Source organism: Scyliorhinus torazame, chromosome 17 (genome assembly GCF_047496885.1).
Source record: "Scyliorhinus torazame isolate Kashiwa2021f chromosome 17, sScyTor2.1, whole genome shotgun sequence".
NCBI lineage: Eukaryota > Metazoa > Chordata > Chondrichthyes > Carcharhiniformes > Scyliorhinidae > Scyliorhinus > Scyliorhinus torazame.
The window spans coordinates 8,406,508-8,426,560 of NC_092723.1; the positions used below are offsets into that span (position 1 = coordinate 8,406,508).

A 20,053-nucleotide genomic window follows, 5' to 3' on the forward strand; every position below is an offset into this window, starting at 1 on the left:
GTAACGGTCATCTTAGTTGTTAGGTGTAGTTTAATACGGAACCGAGTGTATTATTGAACAGAGATACAAGTCTTGTGTTATTAATAAACTGTGTTTTTGAGCTAACATATTGGTTGTGTGGTCATTTGGTCAATATAAGAAACAGCTTGTGGTTCACATAACGGGTAAGAAAAGGCAACAATCAGAACCAGTTTAGTTTCTAGCCACAATAAAACTCAAGTAACATCCTATTAATAAGATAAGATAGCAATATTGAGACAGTACCTTCTACACATAGGGCATATTATCAAAAATTATCCTGCAAAAGTCATCCAATCTTCCCACCGATCGTGGTTACGGTTGCTTGTACATTGTGAGCCAGCAGCTTAACCCAGGAACCTATAACTGGCCTCAAACGCTCTTGGGGATGCAACCAAACTAACTTTACATGCTTAATCTTTACTGTGTGTGGCTACGCGGTAGTTAAGTGGGCACAGCACCACGCTAGTCAATGAAGTCATTAAGGCCAAGTACCAGAGTGCTCACAAACAACAATTTTATAGCACCCAGAAATGTCTTCACAGGAGCATTAGAAACCATATATATCTTTTAATTAAAACATTTAGAGTACCCAAATCATTTTTTTCAATTAAGGGCAATTTAGCGTGGCCAATCCACCTACCCTGCACATCTTTGGATTGTGGGGGCAAAACCCACGCAAACACCGGGAGAATGTGCAAACTCCACACGGACAGTGACCCAGAGCCAGGATCGAACCTGGGACCTCGGCGCTGTGAGCCAGCAGGGCTAACCCACTGCGCCACCGTGCTGCCCTTCAAAACAAAATACGATGACAACATCACCACTCCCTTTGTTCAGGAGAAAAACAATGGGTGCAAATATAAGTCATTATTCATAAAAGCAATGTACGACAGATAAATATTTAATCCCACTTCCGGGCAGCATGGTGGCACAGTGGTTAGCCCTTCAGCCTCATGACGCCGAGGTCCCAGGTTCAATCCTGGCTCTGGGTCACTGTCCGTGTGGGGTTTGCACATTCTCCCCGTGGCTGTGTGGGTTTCGCCCCCACAACCCAAAGAGGTGCAGGTTAGGTGGATTGTCCACGCTAAACTGCCCATTAATTGGAAAAGAAATAATTGGGTACTCTAAATTTATATATTTTTAAAAACAAATTTAAAATTCCACTTCCCGGTGAGAGTTCGTCATTCAACAAAAACAAAAGCTTTTTGATCGGATCGACCAACCTCACTTCAAATCCAGGCATTTATTCACACAAGATAACACAATCAGGAAGAACCGAGACATAGTGACTCCATTGTCATTCCCACTTCCACATCCCGCGACTTGGAGTTGACCAGTTCACGCCTGATCTCGGGTGAAATCTGCGAATGGCAGTGGGTTCTCAGCAGTTCCAGCAATGACTCTTTCTGCTCAGAGGAGAGATCTTCCTTGTATCGCTGGGCAAAGGTGAGCAGACTCTGGTGCCACAATACGGGCAGGTCTCGCTTATCAGTCCTGAACTGCAGGAAGTGAAACACCAAAGAGTCGATAACTCGGAAGGGAAGTGCATACTTCTTGTCGATCATCAGCCGAAGGAAGATGCTGTTTGCTCCATTATATTCCATTTCTGCAATCTTCAGCATTGCAGCACTGTTAACAGAAGATGGATTGTGGTAAAGAGATAGAGATACTGATATCACAAAACGGCAGATTATAAAAATGTATGACTCCACCATCAATGAGTCATCAATGAAGCTAAGAACAATTGTTTGATTAACTTAGAAAATACTCAAATTTGCATTTATAAACATGCAGAAACTAAGTTACAACTTGCATTGCATTAACTGCTTTATCCCCCCTCTGCAAAAATATCACTCGAGTGGAAATTGTTGATTGTTTATTTATTTCAAAACGTAACTAGTTAGGGAAGAACCAAGATAGAGGGAGAACCGCTCTCACCACAAAGGGTAGCTACAACTCACGTGGAAAAAAATAGATTTTAAAGCAAAATACCAGGCAGCACGGTGGTGCAGTGGTTAGCACTGCTGCCTCACGGCGCCCAGGTCCCAGGTTCGATCCCGGTCCCGGGTCACTGTCCGTGTGGAGTTTGCACATTCTCCCCGTGCTTGCATGGGTTTCGCCCTCACAACCCAAAGATGTGCAGGGTAGGTGGATTGGGCGTGATAAATTGCCCCTCAATTGAAAAAAATGAATTTATAAATTTATAAAAAAAAGAAAAGAAAATTCTGCAGATGCTGGAAATTTGAAACCTAAACAGAAAATGCTGAAACAACTCGGCAGATCTGGCATCTGTGGAGAGAGATGTTGAGTTAATGTCTCGAGTTCGTATGACTCTTCTACAGAGCTGCAGAGTTGCCATTAAGCCATGTTGGAGATATTAGGAGGGGTGGCCAGAAGTGCAAATTATACATTGTTAATAGTGTCATGTGACAATGTATATTTAAATAACACCTTTAACAGAAACATACGCCTAAAAGTGCTTCCCACATGGGATTACCAAATAAAGAGTTTGATGTGCAATTTCCCTTCCCTTCACTTAGAAAGCCACATGTAAAAACCAACAATTACCTGGTGTGTAGAACAGGGATGGAGCATTTTGTCAGAATGCTGCCGATAATGATAGCTTCTCGAAGTGTGCACGTGCCAGATTCACACAAAGGAAGGAGAATGCCTGGGGAAATGAGGGGAAAAGTTAATTTTAAAAATTACAATTAAACATCTATTCTTGCCTTCTGTTTTTTTTTTAAACCTGTCCCACTCTTGCACAAAGGAAAAAGTTAGAAATTCACGGAAAATAAAAAACAAAAGTGCTGGAAATACGCCAGGACAGTGAACACTCCTCAGAACGGTTCAAACAAAAGATCACAGGCCTGACATAACTTTTTCTTGCTCAATATGGACAGCGCGGTAGCACAGTGGTTAGCACTGTGGCTTTATAGCGCCAGGATCCCAGGTTAGATTCCCCGCTGGGTCACTGTCTGTGAGGAGTCTGCACGTTCTCCCCGTGTCTGCGTGGGTTTCCTCCGGGTGCTCCGGTTTCCTCCCAGTCCAAAGACGTGCAGTTTATGTGGATTGGCCATGATAAATAGCCCTTAGTGATCAAAAAGGTTAGGAGGGGTTATTGGGTTACGGGGATAGGGTGGAAGTGAGGGCTTAAGTGGGTCGGTGTAGACTCGATGGGCCGAATGGCCTCCTTCTGCACTGTATGCTCTGTGTAATACTAGACCTGCTGAGAATTTCCAGCATCTTCCGTTTTTATTTCTCACGCCCGTTTTCCCTCTCATGTTATAAACCACTTATTGTAGGGGCAGCAGGGAACAGCATGGCGCCGAGGTCCCAGATTCGATCCTGCCTCTGGGTCACTGTCCGTGTGGAGTTTGCACATTCTCCCCGTGTTTGCGTGAGTTTCGCCCCCACAACCCAAAGATGTGCAGGGTAGGGGGATTGGCCACGCTAAATTACCCCTTAATTGGAAAAAATGAATAGGGCACTTTAACTTTAGGGGAAAAAAATATTGTAGGGGCGGCACGTTGGCGCAGAGGTTAGCACTGTTGCCTGTGGCACTGAGAGCCTTGGGTTCGATCATGGTCCCGGGTCACTGTCCTTCTGGGGGGTCACTGTCCTTCTGGGATTTGCACATTCTCCCAGTGTCTGCATGGGTTTCACCCCAACAACCTAAAAGATGTGGTTAGGTGGATTGGCCATGCCAAATTTGCCCCTTAATTGGAAAAAATGAATTGGGTATGCTAATTTTTTTTTTTTTTTTTTAATCCAATAGAGTTTTTAAACTTTTTTAAAAATAATTTTTTTAAATTCATTTTTTCCAATTGAGGGGCAATTTAGCGTGGCCAATCCACCTACCCGGCACATCTTTGAGTTGTGATGGGTGAAACCCACGCAAACACGGGGAGAATGTGCAAACTCCACACGGACAGTGACCCAGAGCAGGGATCGAACCTGGGACCTCGGCGCCGTGAGGCCACACTGCTAACCCACTGCGCCACCGTGCTGCCCAGCCAAGGATGAACTTGACCTGGTGGTATGCCACGTCAGACAGGGGATACCAAAGAGACACATTCTGAGACATCTTTTCCAAGCCTTGGTTTTACTGGCCAGCATCAGCCTTGCAAGGTACCTGCCCTGATTAATGCTGTAATTTTTCTTCATTACAGATCAAACCGAGCAGCAGAGGCCAGAAGAATTACATTCAGCATATTTGTACCAGGAAAATAGTTTGGCTTTTAAATACCAATCAATTTTTCGTTGCCACCACCAGTGATTGGATTGGAATCATTGGCACTTCCTCCACATCGTCGATGGTTCAAGATGGCCTCCAATCAGAACACAAGTACAGAGGGACAATCTACAGCTACACTTCGTCACGGTTCAAGTTAAGGAACGTCGTTCCTACTTATGCCCCCAGTTCAATCTTACTGGAGTCCCAAGAACAACGATGCTGATCTGGGTGCGCATCCGCTGTCTCAGAAAGGGTTCTATGAAACTGCACATCAACCGTACTCTGCTGATCAGGGATAGTTTAGAAGATAAAAACTTCCAGCGCACCTGTTGTTACAATAAGAAGTCACATAGGTAGTGAAAGTTACAGGGTTCATTTGCTGATGAGTTAAAATGGAACCAGACGCATCCCTACATTAATCCTCTCAATTCTCTTTAACAGAGAAAATCCATCTTACCTTTAAACCAGGCTCCGGGTTTGAAAAGTGCTTTCTTTAAGGCCGCATAAAGGTGGAAGTTGAGGCGTTTGTATTCTGCGATATCATCTCGCATCCGAGGCAAAAGCACCAAGTTATAGAATCTCTGTGCCATCCTTGCCTTTAGATTGGCGGAAAAGATCCTGAAGGAGAATTGGGGGCGGAATGAAAGATGTGAAACATTGCATCAGGATTGCACCATTATTTTCTTTAAAAAAACAAAGATGGTGATATCGGGCTGAAGCAATATCCTGTGGAGGCTCAGTTCCTTTGGATACCAGATGACCAAACTGAGCTAATGATTAAGAATATCACAAGCGACTAGCCCCCAACAGAGCGCAATGGACCCTCCCCCTCGGCAGAGAAAGCAACCCTACAATAAAAGCTTTCCTTCAGTCGTAAATCTAATCAAAGAACTCTGTGGGTGGGGCAGACACGACTTGAACTTAAAAACAAGTACAATACTTTTATATATATTTTTAAATTTAGAGTGTCCAATTCATTTTTTCCAATTAAGGGGCAATTTAGCGTGGCCAATCCAACTATCCTGCACATCTTTGCGTTGTGGGGGCAAAACCCACACAAACACGGGGAGAATGTGCAAACTCCACACGGACAGTGACCCTGAGCCGGGATCGAACCTGGGACCTCGGCGCCGTGAGGCAGCAGGGCTAACCACTGCATCACCGTGCTGTGTACAATACTTTTATAATCCTCTCCTAGCAAAGCATAAAGGTTGAACTGCCCACAATTTTTAAGTACACTTCGCAAAACCGAGCAGAAAATAAATAATAACAGAAGTGGCACTTCAACAGGGTACATGAACACTGGTCCCTTACCTTGTTGCCTGATACATGGCTGCTGCTGTCCAAGTCTCTGGTTCAGTGATGTACAAGATCTGCTCCCAGTTTGACAATGCTGGGATAATCTTAAAGGCTTTAGGAAGTTTCCCACTTCTGTACTTGCACAATACCTTTTGGGAAAGCAAGGTGCAAAGTGCACAACCACAGTGAATACAGAGTGATGGGCTCATTTCATTCCTAAAAATTCACACACGCGCCTCCAAAAAGGACACAGATCACCAAACGCAGTTGAGAGTGAAGATTCCGGCCGTGAATGGTTCAATTTAAAAACGTTTTAAAATGGGGCTGCGTCTCAACAAACTGAACGCGGAAATTGATACCGTTACCCAAGATCGCTCACACGACTGCTTACCACATGCAAAGTTTCCTCTCCCAAACTGGGTCATGACAGAGACTTTCCCCAGCACCAGGGAAATAAAGGGCATGGGGAGGCAAAAACAATTTTTAAAAGATGCCATCAACTTAAGTATCTGTACAGACGATCAGCTTAGTTGTAGAAATGATGTCAGCACAGCTCTCACCCTGCTCGCCTGCAATTGATGCGTGGGACAAACATGGGGCGAAAGATAATAATTTAATATATTTTAAAAAGCATATTATGCTTAAAAACATGCTTTATATATCTAACCTTCTAGCCTCAAGATTATGGTTTCATGAAGGGTTTTGATAAAGACATTTATAGATTGTCCGGGCAGCAAGATGCATTAGGAATGCACATAATCACAAGATGTGAGGCAGCACGGTGGCGCAGTGGGTTAGCCCTGTTGCCTCGTGGCGCCGAGGTCCCAGGTTCGATCCCGGCTCTGGGCCAGTGTCCGTGTGGAGTTTGCACATTCTCCCCGTGTTTGCGTGGGTTTCACCCCCACAACCCAAAGATATGCAAGGTAGGTAGATTGAACACGCTAAATTGACCCTTAATTGGAAAAATGAATTGGGTACTCTTAAAAAAATTTTTAATTAAAAAAAAAATCACAAGATGTAAATTAGTGAAGAGGGAACTTAGTTGAGTGCACATCTCCACCACATGCTGTGCTAACTCAACATTATTACAATTGCACAACTCTTCCTGAAGGCTGTTCCCAGCCTGGTTGGTGCTCTGCAACCACAAAGCTGAAAAAGTAACTCCTTTTACTGAGAGCTTCCGTCTCACTGAGGGAGCTTCAGGCCAATTCATGTCCAACAACCTGCTCTGAAAAACCTCCTCAAATTTTATGGGCGGCACGGTGGCTAGCACTGCTGCCTCCCAGCGCCAGGGACCGGTGCTCAATTGTGGCCTCGGGTCATAGTCTGTGCGGAGTCTGCACGTTCTCCCCGTGATTGCGTGGGTTTCCTCCGGGTGCTCCGGTTTCCTCCACATTCCAAAGATGTGCCGATTAGGTGGATTAGCCCATTAGGTGGATTAGTCATGATAAATTGCCCCTTAGTGCCCAGGTTAGGTTGGATCGGTGGGATTGTGGGGATAGGGCAAGAGAGTGGGGAGCTCTTTCAGAGGTCGGTGCAGACTCAATGGGCCGAATGGCCTCCTTCTGCACTGTATGGATTCTATGGATTTTGACAGCTATGAAAAATTGCACCAGTGTGCAGTGGTGGAGTGACAAAACGTTCAACACAAAGAGATGGGCTTTAAAGGACAGATTCAAGGAGGTGGACAATATTATGGGGAGGAAAATTCCAGGGCACAGGACCCTCCTGGCTATAATAATAATAATCTTTATTATTGTCACAAGTAGGCTTACATTAACACTGCAATGAGGTTACTGTGAAAAGCCCCCAGTCGCCACATTCCGGCGCCTGTACGGGTACACTGAGGGAGAATTCACAATGTCCAATTCACCTCGCAAGCACGTATTTCGGGACTTGTGGGAGGAAACCGGAGCGCCCGGAGGAAACTCACGCAGACACGGAGAGAACTCCACACAGACAGTGACCCAAGCCGGGAATCGAACCTGGGACCCTGGCGCTGTGAAGCAACAGTGCTAACCACAGTGCTACCGTGTCGCCCGAATGGGTGGGGCAGGGAATTTGGGGAGGGGATGGGGAATGCAGTTGTAAAGATGGGAGGAAGTAATGTAGATAACACTCTCATATTTCTCCATAACAGAGATAGAACTTAGGTTAAAATCCTCACACCCCAAGAGTTCCCACCCACGGGATTACGGGAGGAATATGTCCTTCCGCATCAAAACGGAGAAACATTAATCAGGTAATCCGAGCAAATCACCTACAATGTTTTTCATGATGTGTTTTTCAGGGGGAGGTGGTGCATGCCTCTGGGGACAGTATCAAGAAAATAATCTTAAATTTGATAGAAATAATAAACATACTTCATTTTAAATATGTCAACAAATCTAGTTTAGAAACGTATTTGTAGTTACACACAAAATCATTTCATTAACGTCACCACATCCTTCATCAATAAAAATGATATTAGAAATGCACAGATACACCAGATTAGGAATGGGACAACAGTCTGACTTCTCCTATCCTGAAATAGAAACTGAGAGTTGACTGACAGGGATGTTGAAAATTCTGAAATGTTTTGAGAGTGTGGATACAGTGAGAATGTTTTCCTGGGGGGGGGGGGATGAAGCGAATGGTATAGACGTGCTCAAGGGGAATAGAGAAAAGCACAAGGGGGAAGGGAATAGATGATTATAATTATAGATTTAGATGAGAAAAGCAGGGAAGAGGCTCAAGTGGAGCACAAACACCAGTGTGGCCTATGTTTTCTTTCATGCGCATGGCTGGGAAAGCAGCTATATATATCTTGATGTCAAGGTTAGCAATTCATGTAACAGCTTCAGTTGATGCAGTGTGAATAGTTGTAATGGCAGCATGTCGGCACAGTGGTTAGCACTGCTGCCTCACAGCACCAGGGACCCGTGTTCAACTCCGGCCTTAGGCAAGTCTGCATGTGTAGCGCCCACATGACCCCCAATACATACTACCACAGCATGTTCTCCCAGTGTCTGCGTAGGATTCCTCCGGTTTCCTTCCACAGTCCACAAAATGTGCAGGTTAGGTGGATTGGCCATGTTAAAATTGCCCCATAGTGTCCAAGGATGTGCAGGTTAGGTGGGGTTACGGGGGTAGGATGGGAGAGTGGGCTTAGGTAGGGTGTGCTTTCAAAGGGTCAGTACAAACTCAATGGGCCGAACAGCCTCCTTCTGCACTATAAGGATTCTATGGATCTTCAGGGACGAGGTTCGGAATGTGGGCGATGCTCTAACTTAAATTACCACCGTCACAATTTAAGTTGTTCCTCTCGTTTCACTTGAGGAGCAAGTGGTCACATCTTCCCCGGCCCATGCTCAGGCAACGGAGGATTGTCCAGAAATTATGTGGAAGCTCGAAACCTGGGACTTCACCACTCGGGTCAGTTGCCAGGTTACAGTTGGTGATGTACCAGAAGGTGTGCTGTTGCAAGAGGAAGCTGCTTTTAGAATGTGGAGTGTGTTCAGTAGGGACTGTGAGGTGCCAAACCAGCTTGTAGGTTGTTTTTGAGGTCTGGTGGCGATGCGAGTGCTTTATTAGCCATCAGCCAGTGTGGTTCTTTAGGAGGATGTTTTCCCTGTGGACATCAGGGGCTTCAATACGTGCTAGCACAGGAAGCCACTTGAGGTGTGTTGGCCTCATCATCATATTCGATACCCGAGGTGACATGGGGGCGCAGTGGTTAGCACTGCTGCCTCACGGCACCAAGTATTGTGGTTCGATCCCGGCCCCGGGTAACTGTCCGTGTGGTGTTTGCACATTCTCCCCGTGACTGCTTGGGTCTCACCCTCAAAACCCAGAGATGCGCTGGGTAGGTGGATTGGCCACGCTAAATTGCCCCTTAATTGGGAAAATTAAAAAAATCATATTAGATATCCTCTGTAGCCCAACATTATGAAGTATGAAGCAGTCATTCTATCCACTTATTTCACTCTCACTCCAACGCAGCACTCCCTCTCCTGGCAAGACTGGGTATAGCAAGTTATTATGAATAGCACCTAATTATCCGAATGTGTGCCCTCAAGAATACTCCCACTGCTAAAGCTGTTGCCTTGGTCAAGAAAATATAATAATGCACTATGAACATAGCAGAACTCTTTACCTCACGAACCCCCTTATACACGTCCAGGACTCTGGGGTTGAGCTGAGGCATGGGTCTGCCGGAGAATTCAGACATGACGGTCTCCACTTCCGTCTGCTTCTCTGTGATCTTCTCCATAATGATGTCAGCAAGAGTTCGCCTTCAAGAGCAAAACAAAACAAGGTTAACTGACCAATGCACACGTGCAGTGAAAACCAGTTTACATCCAACTAATGTTTGGGCTCAAAATAGGAAGTTAATAATTAATTGACAATATCTTCCAACTTACAAGTAGTGACAGTATAAGGATCATGGCATTGAAGGCCTCAAGAACATTGTCATTAAAGATAACTAACACTTCACTCAAAACAGTTCCATGGATGAATTTGTCTCCCAATGTGATCATGAGTCATAGAGGGGCAAAGAAGCCCAAATCCTACTCCTGCTCTGCTGAGTTTTGCAATCTGCAAAGACTGCAGTGGGCAGAAGGAGACCACTCGGCCCATCGAGTCTGCACTGTCCCTCCAAAAGAGCACCCCACCCAGGGCCACTCCGCTGCCCTAATCCCATAGACCCACATAACCTGCACATTTCTGGACACTAAGGGGCAATTTATGATGGCCAATCCACCTAACCTGCACATCTTTCGACAGTGGGGGGGAACCCGGAGGAAACCATGCAGTCACAGGGAGAAAGTGCAAACTCCACACAGAGAGTCACCCAAGGCCAGAATCAACCCCAGGTCCCTGGCGCTGTGAGGCAGCAATGCTAACCATCATGACGCCCATTGGGTATTTGACTTAGCTTCGGTATTTAGGGAGAGCAGGTGGACTGAGCAGATCCAGAAAATACAGAAAGCGACTTGCTAGCAGCCGCTCTGGAGCGTTACACAGCATTCCCGGCAAGAAACTGCACACACACCAGATGACAAAATAACAAAGCTCAGATGTGATATTCATCCTATTCCACCCACAGACAAATGGTCTGCTGATAATCACGGTCTGACTTGCATCCGAAAGACAGGATTTATGGAGGGAGGGGATGAATGGTAATATAATGGGAATGGGGTGGATGGGAGCAGTGGATGAGATGATGGAATTGGTCAAGTGCACCAATTTGACCACAAATTTTTCACAATTCTCTGTTAGCCTTTGTACGGGTGAAGTATATTCAAAACAGTACCTAATGTACTTGTCACTTCAAATAGCAAAGCTGTGCTCTAGAAACATGGCTGTTATGGTTAGGGGGTTGAGTTGATTCAACTTCCCATTCCCTTAAAACTCTGACATCTCTCTGACTATCCAGAATGGAGCAGGAACGGAGCACAACTTGTAGAGTTTTATGTGGAAGTGATTATTCTTCCCAGCAGAAGTATCAAAAGGCACTGGGCTTGCATAGTTACTGGACATTACCTGAGCGGTGGGTTTTTGCTCATGAACGTATCGATTGCCTTTTCATCCTCGGGGTTCATGATGACTTCCTCATAATACTCTTCCTTGACAATCGCTGCAGCTCTGTCCAGCGTGGGCCATTCATCATCCGAATCGGAGTCATAACCTTGACCTTTTGAACTTGTGCCTACAACACCAACACACATTAATAGCCACAAGCACCCTGGGGAATGGGGCAACTCTTCAAGTATTCATCCAATTACATTTTCCTATTTAATGGTCACTTTTTATTTTCACCCCCTTGGTTTAGCTTCCTCTGACCTTTCGCAAGAGGTCAGCCAGTGACGACCTCCACTGCTCCTTTGACCCAAACTCCTGTAGTGGACTCGCCAACACTAAGGGCATTCAAATGGTCATTGGATAGATATATGGACGATAAGGGAATAGTGTAGATGGGCTTTAGAGTGGTTTCACAGGTCGGCGCAACATCGAGGGCCGAAGGGCCTGTACTGCGCTGTAATGTTCTATGTTCCTGTAAGTGGCCGAGGGTTCTTTACTTCAAAATATAAAGCTGCAATTGATAAGGCAGCACAGAGCTGGAAATGTCATTGGCCAAGATGCCAATTTCCCATATTTAATATGGGCGTGCGGAGCCTTTTTGGTGTAATATCTGTATGTGTTTTCCCACAATAATCTCTGCTAAATAGGCCAAGTCAGAATTTCCACATCCGTACGAATGAGGAGGATTAGGCCACTCGGCCCCACGAGCCTGCTCCACCATTCAATAAAGTCATGGCTAATCTGATTGTAATCTGAGCCCTACATTCCTGCTGACCCCGATAATCTTTCACCCCCTTGTTAATCAAAACTTTTACTTTGATTTGCCTGTATTACTTTTTTTTTTTTAAACTTGGCCTTAACTTAATAAACCTTACAAACATTGATAAACGTTACCAGTATTGATAAATCCAAATAATATATAACACACTTTACTAGTTGCAATAATAATCATTACTGAAAAGGATCACTCCCCCCCCCCCCCCCCCCCCAGGTGCAATGAATTCCCACATGAACCCAATTCTCTGCTCACTCGGTCTCCATCTCATTCAGGCGTGATCTCTTGACCGTGCGTCGCTTACTGACCGTGCAGTTTGAAAGGATTCTCTTATAGACCCTTTGATGAGTCGCGAGATAGTTCAGCTTCCTGCCACAGAAATTACCACCAATTGAACCAACTTGTGATCTAAAGGCATCCTTCAGCCTCTCTGTGGAAGTCTTGTCTATTCATTAAGGTTGCGTTCTCCTTTTTTTTTTTTTAAAGACCACATTCAGTAGTTCCAGGCATGCAGCTCTGGACAATGAAAATAAACATTGTTTATTGAGAAATTCAGCTCGCCTCACTCTCCTGTCCTCTCGCCGTAACCCTGGGATCTATCCCATTCCCTCTCAAAAGCCTCGATGGAATCTGCCTCCACCTCCACCACCCTCTAAGGCAATGCATTCCTGATCACTACCACCCCCCATGTTTTTCTGTCGCCATTGGTTCTTTTGCCAATCACCTTCAAATCGGCGTCAACTGGTTCTTCACCCTTCTGCCAATGAAAACCGTTTCCCTCTATCCATCTACAGCAGAATCCCTGCTGTCCGGCATGCTCCAGGAATGGGAGGTACAGGTTACACCAGTTAACTGAGATCAAGGCGAGATCAGAGACAGCCGAGGGAAGACCTGACGAAGGTGTACAAAATTATAAGACCTATAGATAGGAAGGAACCTTTCCCCTTAGCAGAGGGTCAATAACCAGGGGACATAGATTTTTAACGTAAGGGGCAGGAGATTTAGATGGGGATTTAAGGAAAATCTTTTTCACCCAGAGGGTGGCGGGAATCTGGAATCACTGAAAGGGTTAAAGTGCTTCTTAAATGTTGCACTTAACAGCAGAGGAACCCTCACAACATTTAAGAAGCATTTATAATCTTTATTATTGTCACATGTAGGCTTACACTAACACTGCAATGAAGTTACTGTGAAAAAACCCCAGTTGCCACACTCCGGCGCCTGTTCGGATACACTGAGGGAGAATTCAGAATGTCCAATTCACCTAGCACGCACATCTTTCGGGACTTGTGGGAGGAAACCGGAGCACCCGGAGGAAACCCACGCAGACACGGGGAGAATGTGCAGACTCCACACAGACAGTGACCCAAGACGGGAATCGAGCCTGGGACCCTGTGAAGCAACAGTGCTAACCACAAAGAAGAAACCAAAAAGAAAATGCTGGAAAATCTCAGCAGGTCTGGCAGCATCTGTAGGGGGAGAAAAGTGCTAACATTTCGAATCCAGAAGGGTCATCTGAACTCGAAACGTTAGCTCTTTTCTCTCCCTATAGATGCTGCCAGACCTGTTGAGATTTTCCGGCATTTTCTTTTTGGTTTCAGATTCCAGCAACCGCAGTAATTTGCTTTTATCCAGTGCTAACCACATTTATTTGAGCACTTGAAACACTATGGCATACAAGGCTATGGGCCAAGTGCTAGAAAATAGGATTAAAATGGACAGATGCTTGATGGCCAGCAGACACAAATGGCCAAAGGGCCTCTTATTTAGCTGTAAAATTCCAGGGCTCTATCTAGGACCAGGGAGTTTCAACACAAACGGTTACGAGATGTTTATCAACTACCAAGGGAAGATAACAGATTTTTGTTTTCAGCACTTTGTAGAATGAATGTCACTTATTAACATTTTAATCAACCTTTTGTCCCAGGACTTTAAAAAGGCATGTGAGTAAATTTTGCTTTAAAGCCTATATCACTGTTGCTGGGTCAATATCCTAGACGATGACTTTATAACTCCTTCCCTAACAGCACTGTGGATGTACCTACACAAGGGGCTGCAGCGGTCCAAGAAGGCAGTTCAACACCACTTACTTAAGGGCAATTAAGGCTGGGCAACAAATGCTGGCCTAGCCAGCGATGCCAACATCCCATTAACATATTGTTACAGGAGATCTGAACAAACTGTGCACAGCAGCAATCCACCTCAGTCGGTTGTACAACATGCTGTAACAGGGAGAGAAAAAAATCAAATAACAGCCTCCATTCAAAAGCTTGTTTTATTTTCCTATTCCTTCAGTTTCCGACTGACCTTCTACACATTTCTACCGTTTTCTGATATTACTAACGCTAGAGAATCACTTAAAATATTCTGAAGGGGGCAGCACGGTGGCGCAGTGGTTAGCACTGCTGCCTCACGGTGCCAAGGTCCCAGGTTCGATCCCAGCTCTGGGTCACTGTCCATGTGGAGTTTGCACTTTCTCCCCGTGTTTGCGTGGGTTTCGCCCCCACTTCTCGAAGATGTGCTGGGGAGGTGGATTGGCCACGCTAACTTGTCCCCTAATTGGAAAAAATGAATTGGGTGCTGTAAAAAAAAATTTAAATATTCAGAACGATTAAATTGTTCGTTGGCAGAAAAACTGCTCCACCAAAGTCCCATTGTTTCAGTGTTGACAGAGTAGGACAGCCTCTTCTTCTCCCCCACCCCCCCAACCAGCCTGTTGGAAAACTCAATCATCTTTATAATGAAGGCTGCTTCTGCTGGGGGTTTGCATTTGGGTTCTGGCCACATTTTGGGGAGGGGGGGGGGGGGGGGGGACATGAAGACTTTGGAGAGGGTAGGTGATATTTACTAGAATGGTTCCAGGGACTGGAGAACTTGGTGTTTCCTCCTTCGCGCAGAGAAAGTTAAGAGGCGATTTGAGAGAAGCATTTAAAAGTGATGAAAAGTATAAGCGAGTGCTCAAACAGAAATTGTTCCCAATGGTTGAAGAAACTATAAGCAGAGGGCACAGATTTAAGGAGATTCACAAAAGGGTCCAAGGCAACATGAGGAATAACTTTAGTTTCTTTACTCAACGGGTGGTTAAGGTTTGGAATGCACTGCCCCATAGGGTGATGGATGCAGATTCAATATCTTTCAAAAAGGAATTGATCAAGCATTTAACCAGCGATACAGGAGAAAGGGCGAGAGGGACTAACTGGATAGCTCTTTGAAAGAGATAGCACAGACTCACTGAGATGAATGGTCACATTTGGTGCTGCAGCATTCTCTGAAAACACAACAATATTTGTCAGCTATGATCACGCAATCAGGGCAGCATGGTATTGGTTAGTCCTGTTGCTTCTCAGCTGCAGGATCCCAGATTCGATTCCCGTCTTGGGTCACTGCCTGTGTGGAGTCTGCACGTTCTCCCCGTGTCTGCGTGGGCTTCCTCCGGGTGCTCCGGTCTCCTCCCACAGTCGAAAGACATGCAGGTTAGGTGGATTGGCTATGCTAAATTGCCCTTAGTGTCCCAATAAGAGATAGATGGGGTTACTGGGTGGTCTTTCCAAGGGCCGGTGCAGACTCAATGGGCCGAATGGCCTCCTGCTGCACTGTAAATTCTATCACCACAGCACACAGAAATTGTAAATAGATTGTTGGTTTGTCAGCTTCTGTAAAGAAAACAGGATACTGCTTACAGTGAACACTTTACACAGGATCGACACCCAGACTGCTATGGTCTATGCTGGAGTTCATATTCCACACCATTTTCTTCTGACCTGACTTCATTTTAAACTCTAACATCTCCTATTTCTTTGCTGCTTGGGTGCTTATTTTCTAAATTCAAAAACTTCATTTTGTTCTGATTAAAAGAACTAATTTCAGAACTACTTGGGAACTGCCAGGCAGATTTAACACCAACCCTGTGACTATCTCTTGCTCTCTCTCTGTCTGTCTCACTCTTCTGATCCTCTGCTGCATTCAGACCTCGTTGCAGACTCGGTTTCTCCTCTGCACAGAAGCTGCCAGACCTGCTGAGCTGCCGCAGCATTTGCTGCTCCACTCTCCCACCTACCCAGCACCGTAGTTTGGGCTCTCTCGCCTCTTCCCTTCCTCTTCCCGACTCCATGCTCTGCCTCCAGCTCCTCCTGCTGAATCCTGGCCTGCTCCAGGATCTTGCGGGACAGCCTCTCGTCCACGTACTCATCCTCGGCCTCCCGATCCCGGCCTCGCTTCTTGGTGCGGCTGACGGGCTTCACGGCGGCTCCCTGCAGGATTTGATCGGCCAGGGCCAGGCTCCTGGGCTCCGGGGCCCCTTTCGCCGCTTTAACCTTCGGCATCTTCGGCTAAAAACCCGCCCACCCTTTGACGTTAAAATAAAGAGAGGAATCCCCCCGGCCCGTTTCCCTGGGACAGCCACACGTGGCCCACATACCCAGCCAGCGCGCCTGCGCGCAATGTAACCATCTCAATGTAACACACCGCGCTCCACTCATTAGCATAGTCAATTTCATGCAGATTACAGCCTCATGCCCTACTCTCACCTGCTGCACCCACAGCCCAAACTCACCTCTTTGCTCATCCAGCCCAGCTCAGGAGGCCTTTAGAATCATAGAATTTACAGTGCAGAAGGAGGCCATTCAGCTCATCGAGTCTGCACGGGCTCATGGAAAGAGCACCCTACTTAAGCCCACCCTGCACCCTATCGCCATAACGCAGTAACCCCACCTAACCTAAAGGGAAATTAGCCTGCACATCTTTCGACTTGTGGGAGGAAGCAGGAGCACCCGGAGGAAACCCACGCAGACACGGGGAGAACGTGCAGACTCCGCACAGTGACTCAGGCCGGGAATCAAACCTGGGACCCTGGAGCTGCAAAGCAACTTTGCTAACCACTGTGCTACCGTGCCGCTCCATCGTGGCTCTTTGGACGTGCTCATCTATTTAGACTTACTCCCCCACCCACCATCTTAACTCTACAAATAATAATAATCTTTATTAGTGTCACAAGTAGGCTTACATTGACACTGCAATGAAGTTACTGTGAAAATCCCCTAGTCGCCACATTCCGGCACCTGTTCGGGTACACAGAGGGAGAATTCAGAATGTCCAATTCACCTAACAAGCACGTCTCTCGGGCCTTGTGGGATGAAACCAGAGCACCCTCTCCCTTCACATTTTCATCCAACGCTATTGAACTGGGTGGGCGACATAGTAGCATAGTGGTTAGCAGTGTTGCTTCACAGCGCCAGGGCCCAGGTTCGATTCCCGGCCCTTGGTCACTGCCCGTGTGGAGTTTGCACATTCTGCCCGTGTCTGCGTGGGTCTCACCCCCCCACATCCCAAAGATTTGCAGGGTAGGTGGATTAGCCACGTTAAAATGACCCTTGGTGAAAAACATTGGGTACTCTAAATTTATTTTTTAATAAACTTTTTCAAAAAGTTCAATGCCCTGATCCCACCTTCCCCCCATATCCCTTGATTCCTTTATCCTCAAGGGCTATATGTAATTCCTTCTTGAAATTACACAATGTTTTGGCCTCAACTACTTTCTGTGGTAGCAAATTCCACAGATTCACCGCTCTCTGGGTGAAGAAGTTCCCCCTCACCTCAGTCCTAAAAGGTTTACCCCTTATCCTCAAACTATGACCCCTAGTTCTGCACTCCCCCAACCATCGGGAATATTTTTCTGAATCTACCCTGTCTAATCCTGTTAGAATTTTGTAAGTTTCTATGAGATCCCCTCTCACACTTCTAAACTCCAATAAATATAATCCTAACCGATTTTGTCACTCCTCATATGACAGTCCCAACATCCCAGGAATCAGCCTGGTAAACCTTCGCTGCCCTCCCTCCATAGCAAGAACATCCCTCCTCAGATAAGGTCACCAAAACTGGACACAATACTCCAGGTGTGGCCTCACCAAGGCCCTATACAATTGCAGTAAACATCTATATTCCTATACTCAAATCCTCCTGCTATAAAGGGCAACATACCATAGATTATCATAGAATTTACAGTGCCGAAGGAGGCCATTCGGCCCGTCGAGTCTGCACCGGCTTTTGGAAAGAGCACCCTACCCAAGGTCCACACCTCCATCCTATCCCCATAACACAGTAACCCCACCCAACACTAAGGGCAATTTTGGACACTAAGGGCAATTTAGCATGGCCAATCCACCTAACCTGCACATCTTTGGACCATTTGCCTTCTTTACTGCCTGCTGTACCTGCACACTTACTTTCAGCGACTGATGCACGAGGACACCGAGGTCTCGCTGAGTATCCACCTCTCTCAATTGACACCCATTCAAATAATAATTTGCCTTCCTATTTTTGCTACCAAAAAACATGGTCGAAAATGGAGGGGGTAGATAAATAGACATTTTGTAGTTTTGCGCCATTACTTCTGAGAATTTGGAGAAAGGTATTTGAAAGTCACCTCCTTTGTTACATTAGAAAAATCTGCCTTTAGGGCGGCACGGTGGTGCATTGGTTAGCACCTCTGTCTCACGGCGCCGAGGACCCAGGTTCGATCGCGGCTCTGGGTCACTGTCCGTGTGGAGTTTGCACATTCTCCCCGTGTTTGCGTAGATCTCACCCCCAAAACCCAAAGATGTGCAGCGTAGGTGGATTGGCCACGCTAAATTGCCCCTTAATTGGAAAAAATGAATTGGGTACTCTAAATTTTAAAAAAAAGAAAAATCTGTCTTTGATGGGGTAAAGAGCAGCTGATTTGCACGTTGCCTCACTACTCTTATAACTACTTTCTATCGCCCTCCACACTCAATCTTATTTAAACAGTTGTACAATAACATACTTCCTCAAAGCCATATTCATGTTTAGTATGCACATGATTTTTTTTTTTAATTTAGAATACTCAATTAATTTTTTCCAATTAAGGGGCAATTTAGTGTGGCCAATCCACCTACCCTGCACATTTTTGGGTTGTGGGGGCGAAACCCACGCAAACACGGGGAGAATGTGCAAACTCCACACGGACAGTGACCCGGGATCGAACCTGGGACCTCAGCGCCGTGACGCAGCAGGGCTAACCCACTGCTCCACCATGCTGCTCTGTGTTTACATCATTTGTAATTTGATCATGGTAAATTGTATTAATGTTTACATACATGTTAATAACATCAGTTTTATGTCATGCAATATTCTACTAATAATGCAGAGTTTTGCTAAAATATTCTATTCCTTGCATGGCTATAGAGCCTAATTTCTGTAAATCCTGAATTCAATTAAAACTCAATTGCTGTTTGTGGAATCGTTCAGCTATTTGCCAATTTCCAGCACATAGGAAGCTAATATGAATGTACTACCCTTCTCTATTTGAAAAAAACACTCTTGACACTTTTAAGTGTGAAGAACCAGGGAGTCAACAGTTGTGAATCTAGATTGAGATTTATTTATTGCCACGTGTACCGAGGTGCAGTGAAAAGTATTGCTCTACGTTTAGTCCAGATGGATCGTACCATATATGAAAAACATGTATGAGCAGCACGGCAGCATAGTGGTTAACACTGTTGCTTAAAAGTGTCAGGGTCCCGGGTTTGATTCCCGCTTGGGTCGCTGTCTGTGCGGAGTCTGCACGTTCTCCTCGTGTCTGCGTGGGTTTCCTCCCACAAGTCCCGAAAGACGTGCTTGCTAGGTGAATTGGACATTCTGAATTCTCCCTCTGTGTACCCGAACAGGCGCCGGAGTGCAGCGACTCGTGGCTTTTCACAGTAACTTCATTGCAGTGTTAATGTAAACCTACTTGTGACAATAATAAAGATTATTATTACATAGAACAGACGACAGATACCTACCTGCATAATAATTTAATTGATCTGTTGATTTTCACTAGGTTTGATTTTGATTTGATTTAAGTTTCACTAGGTTGAGTAGATTATAAGGGCAGCACGGTGGCGCAGTGGTTAGCATTGCTGCCTCACAGCACCGAGGACCCAGGCTCGATCCCGGCCCTGGTCCATGTGGAGTTTGCACATTCTTCCTGTGTCTGCGTGGGTCTCACCCCCACAATCCAAAAAGATGTGCAGGGTAGGTGGATTGGCCACGCTAAATTGCCCCTTAATTGGGAAAAAAAAAATTGGGTACTCTACATTTATTTTACAAAAGAGATTTAGTGGATTATTACTGAACTCTGCTGCATTCTAAATTGA

General features: G+C 45.7%; 1 protein-coding gene across 1 annotated transcript; it reads right to left on the reverse strand.

The window, feature by feature from the left end:
- Positions 1-1,249: 1,249 nt before the first annotated feature.
- bysl (bystin-like) lies at positions 1,250-16,322 on the reverse strand. The gene is made up of 7 exons (XM_072479969.1): positions 15,955-16,322; positions 11,084-11,249; positions 9,693-9,831; positions 5,573-5,706; positions 4,716-4,876; positions 2,590-2,692; positions 1,250-1,650 (listed from the first exon to the last, which is right to left on the reverse strand). Exons 1-7 carry the CDS (start codon positions 16,217-16,219, stop codon positions 1,287-1,289), a joined length of 1,332 nt encoding a protein of 443 aa, XP_072336070.1. The 5' UTR covers positions 16,220-16,322; the 3' UTR covers positions 1,250-1,286.
- Positions 16,323-20,053: the final 3,731 nt, after the last annotated feature.

Excerpts from the sequence above, each read along its gene's own strand:
- bysl (XM_072479969.1), bottom strand. The coding sequence starts at position 16,219 with ATGCCGAAGGTTAAAGCGGCGAAAGGGGCCCCGGAGCCCAGGAGCCTG. Across the intron at positions 9,832-11,083 it reads AGCAAAAACCCACCGCTCAG|GCGAACTCTTGCTGACATCA; the intron begins GTAATGTCCAGT and ends TTGCTCTTGAAG. Across the intron at positions 1,651-2,589 it reads ATCCCTGTTCTACACACCAG|TGCTGCAATGCTGAAGATTG; the intron begins GTAATTGTTGGT and ends TTCTGTTAACAG.